General features: G+C 47.8%; 2 protein-coding genes across 2 annotated transcripts in view; one reads left to right on the top strand and one right to left on the bottom strand.

The window, feature by feature from the left end:
* LOC142198436 (uncharacterized) overlaps window positions 1-17,101 on the top strand; it is a 308,715-nt gene that overhangs the window by 165,589 nt on the left and 126,025 nt on the right. The window lies entirely within an intron of this gene.
* LOC142198434 (uncharacterized) lies at window positions 354-13,227 on the bottom strand. The gene is made up of 7 exons (XM_075269475.1): window positions 13,104-13,227; window positions 11,924-12,112; window positions 11,714-11,840; window positions 11,157-11,251; window positions 3,458-3,536; window positions 3,233-3,364; window positions 354-2,226 (listed from the first exon to the last, which is right to left on the bottom strand). The coding sequence occupies exons 1-7, from the start codon at window positions 13,179-13,181 to the stop codon at window positions 566-568; spliced, it is 2,361 nt and encodes a 786-aa protein (XP_075125576.1). The 5' UTR covers window positions 13,182-13,227; the 3' UTR covers window positions 354-565.

Genomic DNA, 17,101 nt, shown 5'->3' with positions numbered 1-17,101 from the left:
GGGCCTCTTAGTGAGGACATGGAATGTGTTAGTAGACAGACAGCTGAGGGTTTGTTTTGTGCCATGATGTACCCGTATTGTTTTTTTGGTCATATGACTGTAACATGCAGTAGGAGTGTACTCTCTGGGATATTCCTGTGTAGGTGAATATCCTAGTGGGTATTATCTGATATACAATCCGAGGCAGGGCTGGCAGAGAATACATTTATCACGATAGTCCAAGCAGAGGCCGGGACAGGTGGCCCAGAGTCGGGTACAAGAAACTGATGCCAGGTCAGATGAATGGAAAACAGGCAGAGTTTGGAGACACAGCTTTACAAAGTGAGTTTGATACACTGGTGACACCCACCAAATTTATTCATACATTTCCTCTTTCAGCATTTTGCACATTCTAACAGATATGGTTTCTTCCGGATGAGATTTAACACTTGATTTCCATTCTAACAAGATAAGATTAATGTGAAAAACTCTTTCCTTATGCTGAACATGAATATGGCTTCTCTCCTGTGTGATTTCTCTCACGTTGAAGAAGAGTTGATTTAGATAAGAAACATTTTCCACATTTTCAACATGAATATGGCTTCTCTCCTGTGTGAATTTTTTCATGATTAGTAAGTTTGCCTTTAGTAATAAAACATTTCCCACATTCCAAGCATGAAAATGGCTTCTCTCCTGTGTGAATTCTCTCATGTGAGACAAGATATGATTTCTGAGTAAAACATTTCCCGCATTCTGAACATGAAAATGGTTTCTCTCCCGTGTGAATTCTTCGATGTGAAATAAGACTTGATTTATGTGTAAAACATCTTCCACATTCGGAGCATGAGAATGGCTTCTCTCCTGTGTGAATAATCTCATGTGAAATAAGATTTGATTTGTGTGTAAAACATTTCCCACATTCCGAGCACGAAAATGGCTTCTCTCCTGTGTGACTTCTCTCATGTGAAACAAGGAATGATTTCTGAGTAAAACATTTCTCACATTCTGAACATGAATATGGCTTCTCTCCTGTGTGACGTCTCTCATGTGCCACAAGATTTTCTTTAGCTTTAAAACATTTTCCACATTCTGAACATGAATACGGCTTGACTCCTGTGTGACCCCTCTCATGTTTTGTAAGATCTGATTTCTGAGTAAAACATTTCCCACATTCTGAACATGAATATGGCTTCTCTCCTGTGTGGATTCTCTCATGTTGAAGAAGAGTTGATTTATGTGAAAAACACTTTCCACATTCTGTACATGAATATGGCTTCTCGCCTGTGTGGATTCTCTGATGATCAGTAAGCTTGGCTTTAGTAAAATAACATTTCCCACATTCTGAACATGAATATGGCTTCTCTCCTGTGTGAATTCTCTGATGATCAGTAAGCTTGGCTTTCGTAAAATAACATTTCCCACATTCTGAACAATAATACTTCTCCCCGGTGTGACTTTTTTGATGATCAGTAAGTTTGCCTTTAGTAATAAAACATTTCCCACATTCTGAACATGAATATGGCTTCTCTCCTGTGTGAATTCTGTGATGATCAGTAAGTTTGTCCTTGGAAATAAAACATTTCCCACATTCTAAACATGAATATGGCTTCTCTCCTGTGTGAATTTTCTCATGTTGATTAAGTCTGTCTTTAGAAATAAAAGATTTTCCACATTCCGGACATGAAAATGGCTTCTCTCCTGTGTGAAGTTTCTCATGTTTAATAAGTCTGTCTTTAGAAATAAAACATTTTTTACATTCTGAACATGAAAATGGCTTCTCTCCTGTGTGAATTTTTTCGTGTTTAGCAAGTCTATCTTTAGAAACAAAACATTTTCCACATTTTAAACATGAAAAGGGCTTCTCCCCTGTGTGATTTTTCTCATGAAAAACAAGACTTGCTTTAGCTGTAAAGGATTTTCCACAGAGTGAACATGAATATGGCTTCTCTCCTGTGTGAATTCTCCTGTGCACATAAAGATTTGATCTTTGTGTAAACTCTTTCCCACATTCATCACATTGAAACCTTTTCCCCCCTTTCTGGCTGGTACTTGTGGTCACAATCTGTGGTTGGTGAGAAGGTTCCTCGTGATTCGGGGGATTATAGGATGGATCTGTACTGTGACGTCCTGGATGTACATTAGGGGTAATGAGGTTTTCTCCTGAGGAGCGCTCCATCATATCTTCATCTTCTCCTTTATCACTTACTGATAACATGTGGTTTCCCTCAGAGATCGCACTGGGATTTTCTGTAGAATTAAAAATAGAATGTGATTTTTTTTCACACCACAATTTTTGACACACATATGGAGTTTTTGATTCAGTTTTTAAGTTAAAACCAAAAGTGAATCCAGCAGGACGGAGAAGTAAAAGTCTATGTTCACGTCCATTTTGGAGATTCAAATACCTCAGATGGTAAAGTCCAGTAGAATGATGGACAACACAACAAATACCCAACAACCACCATTATAATCAATGGTGCTCAACGGGATCTGTTTCCTCCATATTATGGATTTCCATTTTTCTGTTCTACTTTTCTGTGCCTGACCCTAAACAGAGAGATGGAAATCCCGAAGGAAGCGTGAACACAACCTTAGTCCATCTAAGCCAATATCTCCCATTCCTTCTGGAGCCGGTGACTACAGACCAGTGAGTGTAACATCTGTAGTAGGAACAATAATGGAGGAGAATTGGCGAGCTAAAAACCAACAACTTGTAGGATCAGAGGTCATAGAGAAATTATTGATAGTCCAGGGGATTCCTGGGGGAGATGGAGAAGAAACAGGAGCAAGAACATGACTCCAGAGAAGACGTCACCTGTCAACCACTGGATTAAACTGTCTCTTAGGATGGGACTACATGGGAATTATGGCCATTATCACAATTATGTAACCAAAAATAGCCATGCCGCTCTGTAACTAATAATGAGTGAATGGGTGGTATTGTGGGCCTGAGGTTGGGGTGACTGAGAGTCACAAATAACATCTGAGCCCTGATATGTCACCGCTATAAATACAGCCCAGCCATTAATGGAGATGATAATCACAGCCAGGGGGCGTCCCAAAATCTGATGTCCCAGCGAGAACATGCCAGGATCCATAGGAGAGCGAGGAGGGAATGTCTGTCCATTCACAACTCCCTCATCTTGTGCACTGCACGTAACAGCAGGTAACTGCCCCCCCCCCCCCTGAGCTCTAAGGGGGAACCGACCTGAAGAAACCTGTGACTTCTCCTTCTCCATTCATGACTCCGTACCTGTGGTAACACCTCCTGGAATCTCCTCCTCCACTTCCCTCTTACACAGGTGATGGCCCCTCATCCTCTCTTCTTCAGCCTCCGCTTTAATATCAGTCACATCTTCTCCCTGATTTCTGGCAATGGCTCCATCTGTAGGAAACACACAGTGATGGGATAGATTGCCATGTGATGAGGAGATGATGGGAGTCGTAGTATCTAGAGGAGAAAGTCTCCGCTCCTTACACTGCTGATCAGCCCAGGAATCCGTCTCCTCTTCTGCTTCTTCTTTAACCTCAACCTTAATATCCATCAGATCTTCACCCTAAACAGGGAAGAAACAACATTCTGTAACAACAGACTGTAAGGAGATGAAACATCCGCCATGTTTGCCTTCAGTAGGTGATCCTGTGACTCGTTCGGCCCCATTGGACAGGTAGGTCACTACTCCGGAGAGACCCTTTATTACTCCAGATGAGGATGTCTGTAGTGTCACATCTGATATATGTATATTGTACTGCAGGCATGTCAAACATGCGGCCCTTTACAGGCATATCTGCGGTCTGCACAAAAGTCTCAAACTTTGTCTCTAAATTTTAGAGACAAAGTTTGAGACTTTTGTGCGGGCCGCAGATGTACAAGGAAAGTGAGCGGTGGATTGGGGCGGCCCTGCTGGACGCAGCTCTGCTCCAGCGGCCGCCCCTCATCCTTTGCAGAGAGCAGGTCTCCCTGCCTGCTCTGCTCCGCCCCCTCCTCCCCACACGCCGGGTGACGTGGCCACGTAATCAGGCCCGCACCCGATGTGTGCCTGCATCCCACGCGGTCTCACAAGATCGCTGCGCAGGCTGAAGAGCAGAAGCAGGTAAGCTTCTGCAGAAGAAATTGTGATTTTTCAAGTATATTACCCCCTATCCTACAGATAGGGGATAAATACTATATTTATGATGATGGGGGTTGTGGTGCTGGGGGAGGGGGGGATGGGGGCTTTTTGATTTCTGTCTGGCCCTTCCTTGGGCTTGAGGACTGTTTTTTCTCCCACCCAACTTGTAATTCTTTCACTTGGGGGTTAATTGGAGCATTACAGTCTGTAGTGCTCCTATTAACTCCAAGTGCAAGAATTGCAAGTGGGTGGGAAAAAACAGTCCTCAGGCCCAAGGAAGGGCCAGACATCCAGAAGCCCCTCCTCCCCCAGCCCCCCCTTCCCCAGCCTTGTGAGGCTCCCGCCTGTCATTCTATACTTTCTATTGTAGGCTACTCTATGTAGCCTGCAATAGAAATTCCGGATTTTTGCGATGCGTGGTATTAGTGATCAGTCCCCTAGGCCCTAGCCATTAGCTGCTGTGTGCGGCCCTCGCAACAACCTCGTTACTCATGTGGCCCTCGGGGTACTCTGAGTTTGACATGCCTGTTTTACTGTATTATATATCTGCTTAGTAGGTTATATATGATGTGGGGTGACATGATTGGGTGCACTCTGTGAGTTGTGTTATCACTGGTGTGCTTTATGCCCATGCCCTGCCTTATTGCCCCTTTTGCGACATCTGAATGTTGTACCACAGGTGGCGACTGACTTACTGCACTTCATGGTGTGGCCCTGCGTAGCTCTGGCCTTACACTGGGTCTGAACCATGGCATGGCATTCTATAAGTAGGAGAGCTCACACTTCACAAGTAGTCCTTATACACTCTGTGTAATGACCCTCCGCACCCTCTAAAATATAATGTCCCTCTTTCTCCCACACTATGCCCAGGGAACATGTATTCATCATTCCAGCCTTCAGCAATCAGTGGCCCCTCCACAGTGATGGAAGCGATCATTGCACTAAGAAAGGGGATATGGCTGTGGGTCCTGACATGAAGGAGTCCCTGCATTAGGAAGGGTTACTGGTGCTCATACTTACTAGGCTGCGACTCCCAAGGGCACTCTGATGTAATTCAGAAAATGAGCTGTCACTGACTCATTTACTGCGTGAGAGACGGAAAATTTGGACTCAGGCGAGGGGAGTATCATAACTGTACTATTTTTGTGTTTCTTGTTACTGGTTTTCTGTTGTGTTTTCTGACCTGTGTCAGGGTCTGGGGTTGATAGGTGGGGTATATATGTATAAATGGTGGTGTTATATATCCTGTCAGGGGCTGGGGTTGCTGGTGGGGTATATATGTATATATGGTGGTGTTATCTCCTGGAGATTGGGTATATATATATATATATATATATATATATATACTTTCAGGGTCTGGGGTTGCTGGTGGGGCGGCATAGACACAAAAGTCCAGTTTCTTTAGTCCAAAACAAAGGTAGAGTTTTATTTTCACTCAAAGAGATGCAAAAGTGCAGCAACAAAAGGAAACAATACAAAAATAACTCCCTGCCCGGCTCTAACTAAACATAGAATAGGTGACCTCCCCTAGAGTAACAGAAATCCAAAAGCCAGTAGAATCATTCAGGACACAGCTCCAAAAATATGACCTCTCTGTTGGCTCTCCAGCCAAACTCTGCCCCCGGTCTGCTGCTGGAGCAACTCCTTAAGCTCCCTTGATGAGCAGACTCTCTGTAGCTGAGTTGCTGCCGGAACATCCCCAAAGTGTGGACTGCAGGGGGGTGGAATGGAAGATTATATAGATAATCTGTTTTCCCTCAGCCCAAACAGCAGCACAAGATAGGGTATTCCTGCCCCTGTGTGCTGTTAGGACAGGTGGAACTTTTAATTAAACTAACCAATTTCCCCTATAAGAGGCCGGAGAGACCTCCCCTCCCCCCCCCCCCCTGTGTTAGTCATAAAGTATGAAAAAGGCAATACAAATATTACACAAAAAACATTACAACAAATAATATAGTAATGGGGGGGGGGGGGAGCCCTGTGCTGCTGTTTGGGCTAAGGGAAAACAGATTATCTATATAATCTTCCATTCCCCCTGTACCCAACAGCAGCACAAGATGGGGAACTAGCAAGTATAATCCCCTTAGGGAGGGAGATCTTGGCCAGCAGATGCCAAGACTGAATGACCAGAGGCTATAGCCTCAGAACAACGCCAGTCCAATCTATAGCGTCTTGCAAAAGTTAGATGAGAACTCCAAGACGCGGCAGAACAGATCCGATCCAAGGAGAGAGATTGTCTCTATGCCCAGGACGTTGACATTGCCCTAGTTGAGTGGGCATGCAAGAATTCAGGGACTGGCAGATCTTGAGAGTGAAGTGAACCTTCGCTGGCCTCCCTGATCCATCTTGACAATGTGGATTTAGAGGACCTGATACCTTTGTTGTGACCGTAAGTGTTGATAAGTAGATTTTCCGATCTTCGAAATGAGGATGTATGGTCCAAGTATATACGCAGTGTCCTTCACTAAGTCTAACTTGTGCAATCCATCCTCCATCTCAGAACTGGGAGAGAGAAAAAAGATTGGTAAAGATATAACTTGATTTATATTTCCAAAGGTAGAGACCTTAGGCAAAAACTCCTGGACAAACCTGAGCTGAACTCTGTCAGGGAAAAAGGTAATGTAGGCTCAGAGGCAGCCAAAGCTTGGCAGAGGTAATAGCCAGCAAGAAGATCATCTTGGAAAGATATCTCCAATCCACATCCGTTAAGGGTTCAAAGGGAGGAGAATACAGCCCCTGTAGGACCGAGGCCCCATTGCGGGACAGGAGGCGGAGCCTAGAGGCCCCTTTATGGAATTGCTTTATCAGAGAATTTTGAGATAACTGGGTCCCCAGAAGAGTGGAAAGTGCTGAAACATGAACCTTTAGGGTAGCTGGAGTCAATCTCTTATCCAGGCCAATTTGCAGAAACTCCAGGACCAATTCGATAGCAGAGTTGTTAATCTGCCTATCAGTGCACCAATCCTGGAATATTCGGGAGATCCTCTGGCAGCTCCGGTTAGTGGAAGCCGCTCTTGAGTGGGCCAATGTCCTTAGGACGGCCTGGGACAATCCTCTATCTCCACATACGGCACGGTCAACCTCCAGGCAGTGAGGTTGAACTGTCCAGGTCCTGGCAGAGCTGTCTGTTTAGAGTTACCAGGTTTTGGACTTGTGGAAGCCTCCACTCATAAAAATGAGGTGGGTACACCATGCCCTTTTTGGCCAGAATGGCATGATTACTATTGCCAAAGTCTGGTCCTGCCTGGGTTTCACCAATACCTTCAGGATCATGGGAATCGGAGGAAAAATATACGCCAATTTGAACCTCCAAGGTATCGACAGGGCATCTACTGCCAAAGTATTGTCTTCCTGGTAGAGGGAGCAAAACTTCTTCACTTTGGCATAGTACTGGGTGGCCATCAGATCCACCTCGGGGAGACCCTACATCTCGGTGGGATATTGAAAAACGTCCGGATTCAGGGACCATTCACCTGACATGACCAGGCCTCTGCTTAGCTGATCCGCAAGGATGTTCAGCCGACCCCGAATATGAACTGCTGAAAGTTGCGACAGATTCTTCTCCGCCCTTGGCAGGATTTGAACACCAGGACTCCAGCGCTGCAAGGCTGCAGTGCTAACCACCGAGTCACCATGTGGCCCCTAGTTGGCCATCTTTAATCATTACACCCCCAGGAGAAAATTAGGCTCGCCACCTACAGAAGTGAGGAAGATCTGGTTCCTCCCTGTTTGTTGATTTAACGGATTGCTGTTAAGTTTTCTGTTCTCACTCTCACAGCTTTTCCCTGCAGGTGGGTGCAAACATCAGAAGTGCCCGGGTGCACCGCAGTGAGTTTGCACCAGTTGGATGAATGTGACCTCTCCAGCTGGTTCCAGGTCCCACGTACCGGGGTCTCCCCCCCAGATATGTTCCCCATCCTGAGAGGGAGGTATCCGTGGTCAACAGGGTCCAGGATGTCTGGACTGTGGACCTCCTGTCTCTCTGAGCTGGTACCACCAAGAAAGTGATCAACCGGTTCTGATGATAACTGGATAGGCTTCTGCAGCCCCGGAGGGCTGTGGTTCCAGACTCTCAGGATCTCGCATTGTAAAGGGCGCATATGCCACAGGGCCCAAGTAACTGCATCGATGGCTGCGAACATGACCTAGGACCTTCATGGCAGTCCTGATAGTAACCTTCTGGGTTATGGACAGGTGATGAGCCGCTCGACCAATCTTCTCCTTCCAGGAGAGGGCAGGGAGATCGTCATGCTGAGAGAATCTATGATGAACCCCAGAAATTGAATCTGGGTAGATGGAACCACTACTGACTTCTGCCAGTTTATTAGCCAGCCCAGCTCGCTTAGAAAAGCCACTGTGGACTCCAACTGCGTGGCAAGAACCTCCCTTGACCAGGCTTTTAGGAGCCAGTTGTCTAGGTATGGGACAATAAACATCCCTTGGAGGCGCAGGGCGGCTATGACCGGGCCACTACCTTTATAAAGGTGTGGGGGCCGAGGATATGCCGAATGGGAGAGCCGTAAACTGTGGAAATGAAGCAATCTTCTGTTTAGGTAAACAGCAATTCTTAGAAGCTTCCTGTGAGGAGGGTAGATGGGTACGTGGAGATACGCGTCCCTTAGGTCTAGGGTGACAAAATAAACTCCGGGTTGTAGGAAGGGAAGCACTGATGTGATGGTTTCCATACAGAACCGTACCCTGCGAATAAATCGATTCAGATACCGGAGATCGATAATTATGCACCATCCTCCTGATGACTTTGGTAACAGAAATGCCGGAGAATACACGCCTTGACCTTGTTCTGCGAAGGGAACAGGCTCCAATGCACCATACCGTTTTTCATGACAATTTCTTCACTGCAAGATCCACTTTCAGGGGAGGTCCCCACCGATTCACTTGGGATGGTACAATTGGAAACTCTAGTGGCCAAGTGGGCCCTTTCGAGCTATTTTCACTCATGCTCCATGACCATAGTCAGAGCAGCGTCCGCTTGGAAGGTCCTTTGCACCCAGAGGTGGACGCGGAGGGCTCCCCATCACCATCCAGGTGCCCTCTTGACCAGATGAACGTCAGCAGCTTTGAGGAACTTTTCCAGTGGAAAATAGGTCTGCTGGAAACAATAGACTCCTCATCGTCTGGAACCATGGAGTCCTCCTCTACATGAAGTCTTTTCATGGAGGGTAAGGAAAGTGAGCGTCTACCTGTACGCTGTTTTTTAGTGAGCTGAGCCATGGACCTAAGGATATCCTCTAAAGAATTCGCCTAGATAAGAGAGAGAAGATGTCTACCAGAAGTGAGGAGATGCTTCCACTTTTATTCCGGATCCGTACTCACCAGGCCACCTCCTTCTGGAGGGTCTTTAATCTACACCTGCAAGATGCTTCTGCTCATGATGCTCCACAGGAGCAGAGGTAGCAGGGACTCAAGGCAGGTAGCCACCCCTAGGAGGCCAGTAGCCGAGTCAGGCAGATGCCACACATGGCTGCCCAAGTAGCCAACAATGAGATGAGTGCAGGTAGTCAAGCAGACACAATAGGTGTCAGTAGGTAGACGCAGCAGATGGCAGCAAGCAGACCCAGTCTTCGGGTAGAATACGAACAGTATTGAACTCCAGAGCCGGTGCACTCAATAGAAAAGTCTGTTTCCCTACATACATAGTGCTCCAGACTCTGCACTGACATAAAGGGAAAGCTGAAGCTCCCACAGAACTTCCACGGTTGGCTGTAACACAGACAGGCACGCACAGCTGACAGAGCGCCCATAGCAATAATATCAGTACTTGCACTAAACAGAGAAAAAACAAACTGGAGACTCGGGTGTTAGCGTATTTCTGGGCAGTGACTGAGCTGTAACAGCTGAACAATCAGAACACCCCGGGAAAGAAAAAGGAAGAAGGAAGAAGGATTTACAAACACCTTCTTCCCCTCCACCACCCGTCCAGTCACACAGGGAGGGGGGGGGGGAGGTCTTTCCGGCCTCTTATAGTGGAAATTGGTTAGTTTAATTAAAAGTTCCACCTGTCCTAACAGCTCATATGTTCTACTTTAAATAAAAGAGTCGATAAGGATAGTGGGGAGGGGGGGGGGTGTTTCATTTCAAGAAAATATTTTGTTTTCAATTTGAGGGGTTTTTTTTAAACTTTCCTACTGGATTAGTAATTCCTGCTGTGTGATTGGTGGGATTAGTATTAGCTGCTAAATAGTCCAACTCCATAGTATTATATCAGTGACAACCACCACCAGGGGAACCAGGAAGATCTGGGTACTGTCCTGTATACAACTAATGACTACTAGCATTCATCCCTGCCCTGGTAATGCTAAGCTGCTCAGATAAAAATAAACTTTTCTAAACTATTTTGCTCCAAGATTACCCTTAAGGGCTAGTTCATATGGGGGCAAGGAGGCGGATTTTGACAGCGGATTTCACCTCAAAATCAGCCTCCAGACAATACTGGTCTATGGAGACCACTAGCACATCGCCGCTAGCGGAAAAAAGAAGCTAGCTGCCTTTCTTCAGACAGATTCCGCAACTCACTGAGCCACAGCTTCCGCCTGACAGCAGCAACCTCCGGAGTTGGCCCATTCATTTGAGCCGAATCCGGAGGGAGAAACCGTGACCGCCCCCACCATCCCCCGTGTGAACGAGCCCTTAGAGATTTAATAGACACTGATCTTTCTACCAGACAGAGCAATGAAGGGAAAACTTCAGCGCCATCTACCTGCTGACTGTCTGGTGCATGTATGAGTACAGGAGCGGCGAGCTCCACCCCCCTATATAGATGTACCCCAGGACTCAGCAGCGCCATCTACCTGCTGACTGTCTGGTACATGTATGAGTGCAGGAGCTCCACCCCCTATATAGATGTACCCCAGGACTCAGCAGCGCCATCTACCTGCTGACTGTCTGGTACATGTATGAGTACAGGAGCTCCACCCCCTATATAGATGTACCCCAGGACTCAGCAGCGCCATCTACCTGCTGACTGTCTGGTACATGTATGAGTGCAGGAGCGGTGAGCTCCACCCCCTATATAGATGTACCCCAGGACTCAGCAGCGCCATCTACCTGCTGACTGTCTGGGACATTCTCCTCCGGGCAGTCCTGGGAATACAGAGGACTCAGGGGACATCTCTCGGTGGGATTTCTCCTACTGGATCCATCTGTGGAGACACAAACACACAGTGACGGAATACATGAGCTGCTGGAGATCTGTCTATACATCAGACACTTCTAGGGTGACTTATGGGGTGACCCCAATGTTCTAAGGATCGGACATAAACAAAAATTCCTTAGACAACGCCTTTAAAGAGGCAAAGTATTTTGTTTCTGCAATGTATATTCCTAGATTACCAGGTCTACTCCACCGGCCCAACAAGAGGAGCAAAGACACTAATATATCTCATAGATATGACTGACATATATGGCAAAGCCGGGCGGTTTATTATATATATCAGTCCTTACCATGTGATGTCCGGGGGTCTGTATATAATATATATATCTTCTCTTACCATGTGATGTCCGGGGGGGCCGGGGGTCTGTATATAATATATATATATCTCCTCTTACCATGTGATGTCCGGGGGGGCCGGGGGTCTGTATATAATATATATATCTCCTCTTACCATGTGATGTCCGGGGGGGCCGGGGGTCCTCCATCATCACCTCCTTGTACCGATCCTCGTGTCCTTCTAAATACTCCCACTCCTCCATGGAGAAATAGACAGCGACATCCTGACACCTTATAGGAACCTGACAACACAATGATACAGTCATCACCCCTCCCCCTCCAGTGCTGTTACTGGAGAATTTCCCAGCATTCCCAGCAGTGTCACCTCTCCAGTCAGCAGCTCCAGCATCTTGTTGGTGAGTTCTAGAATCTTCTGCTCATGTATCAGGGAGAGAGGGGGAGGGGCTGTGATGGGGCCCCGGCTCCTGCTCCCTCCTCCTCCTGGCTCTGTGATGGGGCCCCGGCTGCTGAGGGCCACACAGTCCCCCGATGTCTTCTTCACCAGTGAGTAATCCTGTGTATGGAGAGACAATAGATGATAGAAATGCAGTACAGATACCTCTCCGCTCAGCAGATAGATGATAGAAATGTAGTACAGATACCTCTCCGCTCAGCAGATAGATGATAGAAATGTAGTACAGATACCTCTCCGCTCAGCAGATAGATGATAGAAATGTAGTACAGATACCTCTCCGCTCAGCAGGGAGATGATAGAAATGTAGTACAGATACCTCTCCGCTCAGCAGATACATGATAGAAATGTAGTACAGATACCTCTCCGCTCAGCAGGGAGATGATAGAAATGTAGTACAGATACCTCTCCGCTCAGCAGATACATGATAGAAATGTAGTACAGATACCTCTCCGCTCAGCAGATAGATGATAGAAATGTAGTACAGATACCTCTCCGCTCAGCAGATACATGATAGAAATGTAGTACAGTTACCTCTCCGCTCAGCAGATAGATGATAGAAATGTAGTACAGTTACCTCTCCGCTCAGCAGATAGATGATAGTAATGTAGTACAGTTACCTCTCCGCTCAGCAGATAGATGATAGAAATGTAGTACAGATACCTCTCCGCTCAGCAGATAGATGATAGAAATGTAGTACAGATACCTCTCCGCTCAGCAGATACATGATAGAAATGTAGTACAGATACCTCTCCGCTCAGCAGATAGATGATAGAAATGTAGTACAGATACCTCTCCGCTCAGCAGATAGATGATAGAAATGTAGTACAGATACCTCTCCGCTCAGCAGATAGATGATAGAAATGTAGTACAGATACCTCTCCGCTCAGCAGATACATGATAGAAATGTAGTACAGATACCTCTCCGCTCAGCAGATAGATGATAGAAATGTAGTACAGATACCTCTCCGCTCAGCAGATACATGATAGAAATGTAGTACAGATACCTCTCCGCTCAGCAGATAGATGATAGAAATGTAGTACAGATACCTCTCCGCTCAGCAGGGAGATGATAGAAATGTAGTACAGATACCTCTCCGCTCAGCAGGGAGATGATCTGCAAAGTGAAGTCTAATATTCTTCTGGTGATCTCAGTCCTGTCCTTGTCCATCCTTGGTGGGTCATTCAGGAGAAGGAGCGTCTGGAGGAGAAGAGGAGGAAACTGGATGAGCTGGAGGATCTAGTAGTGCAGGAGAGAGGAGGGGTCCGAAATCCTCCAGGGGCCAAATCATGTGTGACATACAGGAGCTCCTCACATGGATACAGGAGGATTCCCACAGACACCAGTGATGGGCCCCAGAAGCCCCTAATGTCACTGTACCTGTCACGGTTGTGTCAATGCCCAAGCAACTGTATACTGAATGCAGCGTGCACCTCTATGGGAATGGGGTAGGAAATCTGTCCCTAGTGTTATTACAGCTGACTCAGCCCTGCCTGAGGGTGTTGGTCAGCTGTTCCCGAACTAAGGTTAAAATGGCTGATAACAGAGAGAACAAGACAACAGCACTGACATTCAATCCAGCATGCAATCCAAGTGCATCTAAGTGTAGACTTCAGAATTATGCCAGAATTGAACCAGAAGGGAACAGAAGGTCACATAATCCAACTGCTGCAAACTGCTCACTTGTCTACCAGAAGTGTTTCTCATTTCAATCACTGTTGTTCTCCCACTCCTTGTAAAAACCACTTTTCCACCCCAAACCAGCCTTGTCAGTAAAGAAATCCTCATCTCTCCCTCTCTCCTACCCCACCATATAACTTTCTCTGCACAGCTCCTCACACACCTGCAGACTTTCCGCCCCAGACACATACAACCCCCCCGCAGCCTCTCCTACCTACACCTGCTGTCACTCTCTCTGCTCCTCCTTACTTCTGGTGACATATCTCCTAATCCTGGACCTCCCCAGCGAATCCCCACACCTGGCGCTAGTGCACGGAACCCCCGAAATCTCAAACCTATCTCACTCACTCCTACCCCTCCCCCTGCCCTCCCCGGTGCACTATGGAATGCCCGCTCCGTATGTAATAAACTTACCTACATCCACGACCTTTTCATTCTCAATGATCTTACATTTCTCTGTCTCACAGAAACATGGCTGACACCCTCAGACACCGCCTCCCCCGCTGCACTCGCCTATGGAGGTCTGCAATTCTCACATACCCCCCGCCCCAACAACAAACCTGGTGGAGGTGTAGGTGTCCTCCTGTCAGACAAGTGTTCATTTGCCCCTATCCAGGCGCTACCTGCCCTCACCCCCCCATCCTTTGAAGTGCATTCTGTTCGTATCTACTCACCCGCCAACCTCCGACTAGCCGTCATATACCGACCGCCAGGACCTACCGCTGCCTTTATCGACCACTTCACCACCTGGCTCACACACTTCCTATCTACAGACACCCCCACCATCATCATGGGGGATTTCAACATCCCCATTATCACAGACCACCCTTCCGCCTCCAGTCTCTTGTCCCTCACCACCTCCTTTGGTCTCTCCCAATGGTCCTCTTCTGCCACCCACACAAAGAGGGGTACACTAGACCTAATATTCACCCGCCTCTGCTCCATATGCAGCCTCTCTAACTCTCCATCCACGCTCTCGGACCACAACCTGCTAACGTTCTCTGCCCTCTCTTCTCCAATAGACACCCCAACCTCTAAACCAACACGCCCCCACAGGAACCTCAACCGCCTTGACACCTGCACCCTCTCAGACTCCCTCCTACCACTCACTGACATATCCTCACTCCAGGACACAGATGCCGCTGCTGCCTTCTATAATACCACCATTACCTCAGCCCTTGATTCTGTAACCCCCTACACAAACACCAGAGCCCGACCGATCAATAGACAACCCTGGCACACTGACCTGACTAAAAAACTGAGACGTGCCTCGCGGGTTGCAGAACGCCTCTGGAAGAAAAGCCACTCCCAGGAGGATTTCCTCAGGTACAAAGAAGCAGTTCTATCATTTAAGAACGCACTCACCTCTGCAAAGCAGGTCTACTTCACCACACTCATATCCGCACTCTCTTGCAACCCCAAACAACTATTCTCCACCATCAACTCCCTCCTCCGTCCTCCCGCCCCCCCCTCCGACATCACTTATCTCAGCCGACGACTTCGCCTCCTACTTTAAAACTAAAATTTACACCATCAGAGACAGCCTCACCCTACTCCCCCGACAACCCCTCTACCCAACTACTTACTGTTCTTCATCCCTGACCTGTTTCTCCTCCATAACTGATGAAAAACTCTCCTCCCTAATCTCCAAATCCCACCTCACCTCCTGTGCGCTCGACCCGATCCAGTCACATCTCATCCCCAAGCTCACTGAAGTCATTACTCCAGCCCTAACCCACCTCTTCAATCTATCCCTAACCAATGGATCCTTCCCCTCAGCCTTCAAACACGCCACTGTCACTCCTATACTTAAGAAACCTTCCCTCGACCCGTCCTCTCCTGCCAACTATCGTCCCATCTCACTGCTCCCGTATGCCTCAAAACTTTTTGAGCAGCATGTCCACTCCGAACTCTCCTCCTATCTCTCGTCCAACCTGCTCTTTGACAGACTTCAGTCAGGCTTCAGACCCCGGCACTCCACTGACACTGCCCTAACAAAAGTCACTAACGACCTGCTAACCGCCAAAGCCAAGCGCCATTACTCTGTCCTCCTCCTCCTTGACCTCTCCTCTGCCTTTGACACAGTTGACCACTCCCTCCTGTTAGAAATTCTCTCATCCCTTGGTATCTCAGTCTTGGCCCTTTCCTGGATCTCCTCATACCTCACCGACCGCACATTCAGCGTCTCCCACTCGCACACCACCTCCTCACCACACCCTCTCTCTGTAGGTGTCCCCCAAGGCTCCGTCCTAGGACCCCTCCTGTTCTCCATCTACACCCTTGGCCTGGGCCAACTCATAGAATCTCATGGTTTCCAGTACCACTGCTATGCCGACGACACCCAAATCCACATCTCTGGACCAGACATGACCTCCCTGCTGGCCAGAATTCCAGATTGTTTAGCGGCCGTAGCCTCCTTCCTCTCCTCCCGCTTTCTCAAACTCAACATGGAGAAAACAGAGTTTATCATCTTCAGCCCATCCTGTATGGCCCCTCTCCTGACCCATCTATCAAAGTTAATGGAACCACAATTACCCCTGTCCCACAGGCCCGATGCCTTGGGGTAACCCTGAACTCCGACTTATCCTTCAAACCACATATTCAAACCCTCAACACCTCCTGCCGCCTCCAGCTCAAGAACATCCACCGAATTCGCCCCTTCCTCACCCAGGAAACTACCAAGATGCTTGTCCAGGCCCTCATAATCTCCCACCTAGACTACTGCCCACACCCTTCTCCATGGACTCCCGGCTAACACCCTCGCCCCCCTCCAGTCCACCTTAAACTGCACTGCTCGCTTAATCCACCTCACCCCCCGATCTTCATCAGCTGCTCCCCTCTGCCAGTCCCTCCACTGGTTACCCATAGCCCAGCGAATTGAGTTCAAGCTACTAACGCTAACATACAAAGCCATCCTCACCTGTCCCCTCCATATATCTCTGACCTCATCCACAACCTGTCCCCTCCATATATCTCTGACCTCATCCTCACCTGTCCCCTCCATATATCTCTGACCTCATCCACACCTGTCCCCTCCATATATCTCTGACCTCACCTGTCCCCTCCATATATCTCTGACCTCACCTGTCCCCTCCATATATCTCTGACCTCATCCACAACCTGTCCCCTCCATATATCTCTGACCTCATCCTCACCTGTCCCCTCCATATATCTCTGACCTCATCCACACCTGTCCCCTCCATATATCTCTGACCTCACCTGTCCCCTCCATATATCTCTGACCTCATCCTCCCCTGTCCCCTCCATATATCTCTGACCTCACCTGTCCCCTCCATATATCTCTGACCTCATCCTCACCTGTCCCCTCCATATATCTCTGACCTCATCCTCATCTGTCCCCTCCATATATCTCTGACCTCATCCTCACCTGTCCCCTCCATATATCTCTG

Source organism: Leptodactylus fuscus, chromosome 3 (assembly GCF_031893055.1).
Source record: "Leptodactylus fuscus isolate aLepFus1 chromosome 3, aLepFus1.hap2, whole genome shotgun sequence".
NCBI lineage: Eukaryota > Metazoa > Chordata > Amphibia > Anura > Leptodactylidae > Leptodactylus > Leptodactylus fuscus.
Note: the sequence above shows the minus strand (reverse complement) of the source record. Positions and strands in the feature narration are given on the sequence as shown.

Coding starts and splice junctions, on each gene's coding strand:
- LOC142198434 (XM_075269475.1), bottom strand. CDS start 13,181: ATGGACAAGGACAGGACTGAGATCACCAGAAGAATATTAGACTTCACT. Junction 12,113..13,103: donor TCTCCCTGCTGAGCGGAGAG/GTATCTGTACTA, acceptor CTCCATACACAG/GATTACTCACTGGTGAAGAA. Junction 2,227..3,232: donor TCCAGGAGGTGTTACCACAG/GTACGGAGTCAT, acceptor TTAATTCTACAG/AAAATCCCAGTGCGATCTCT.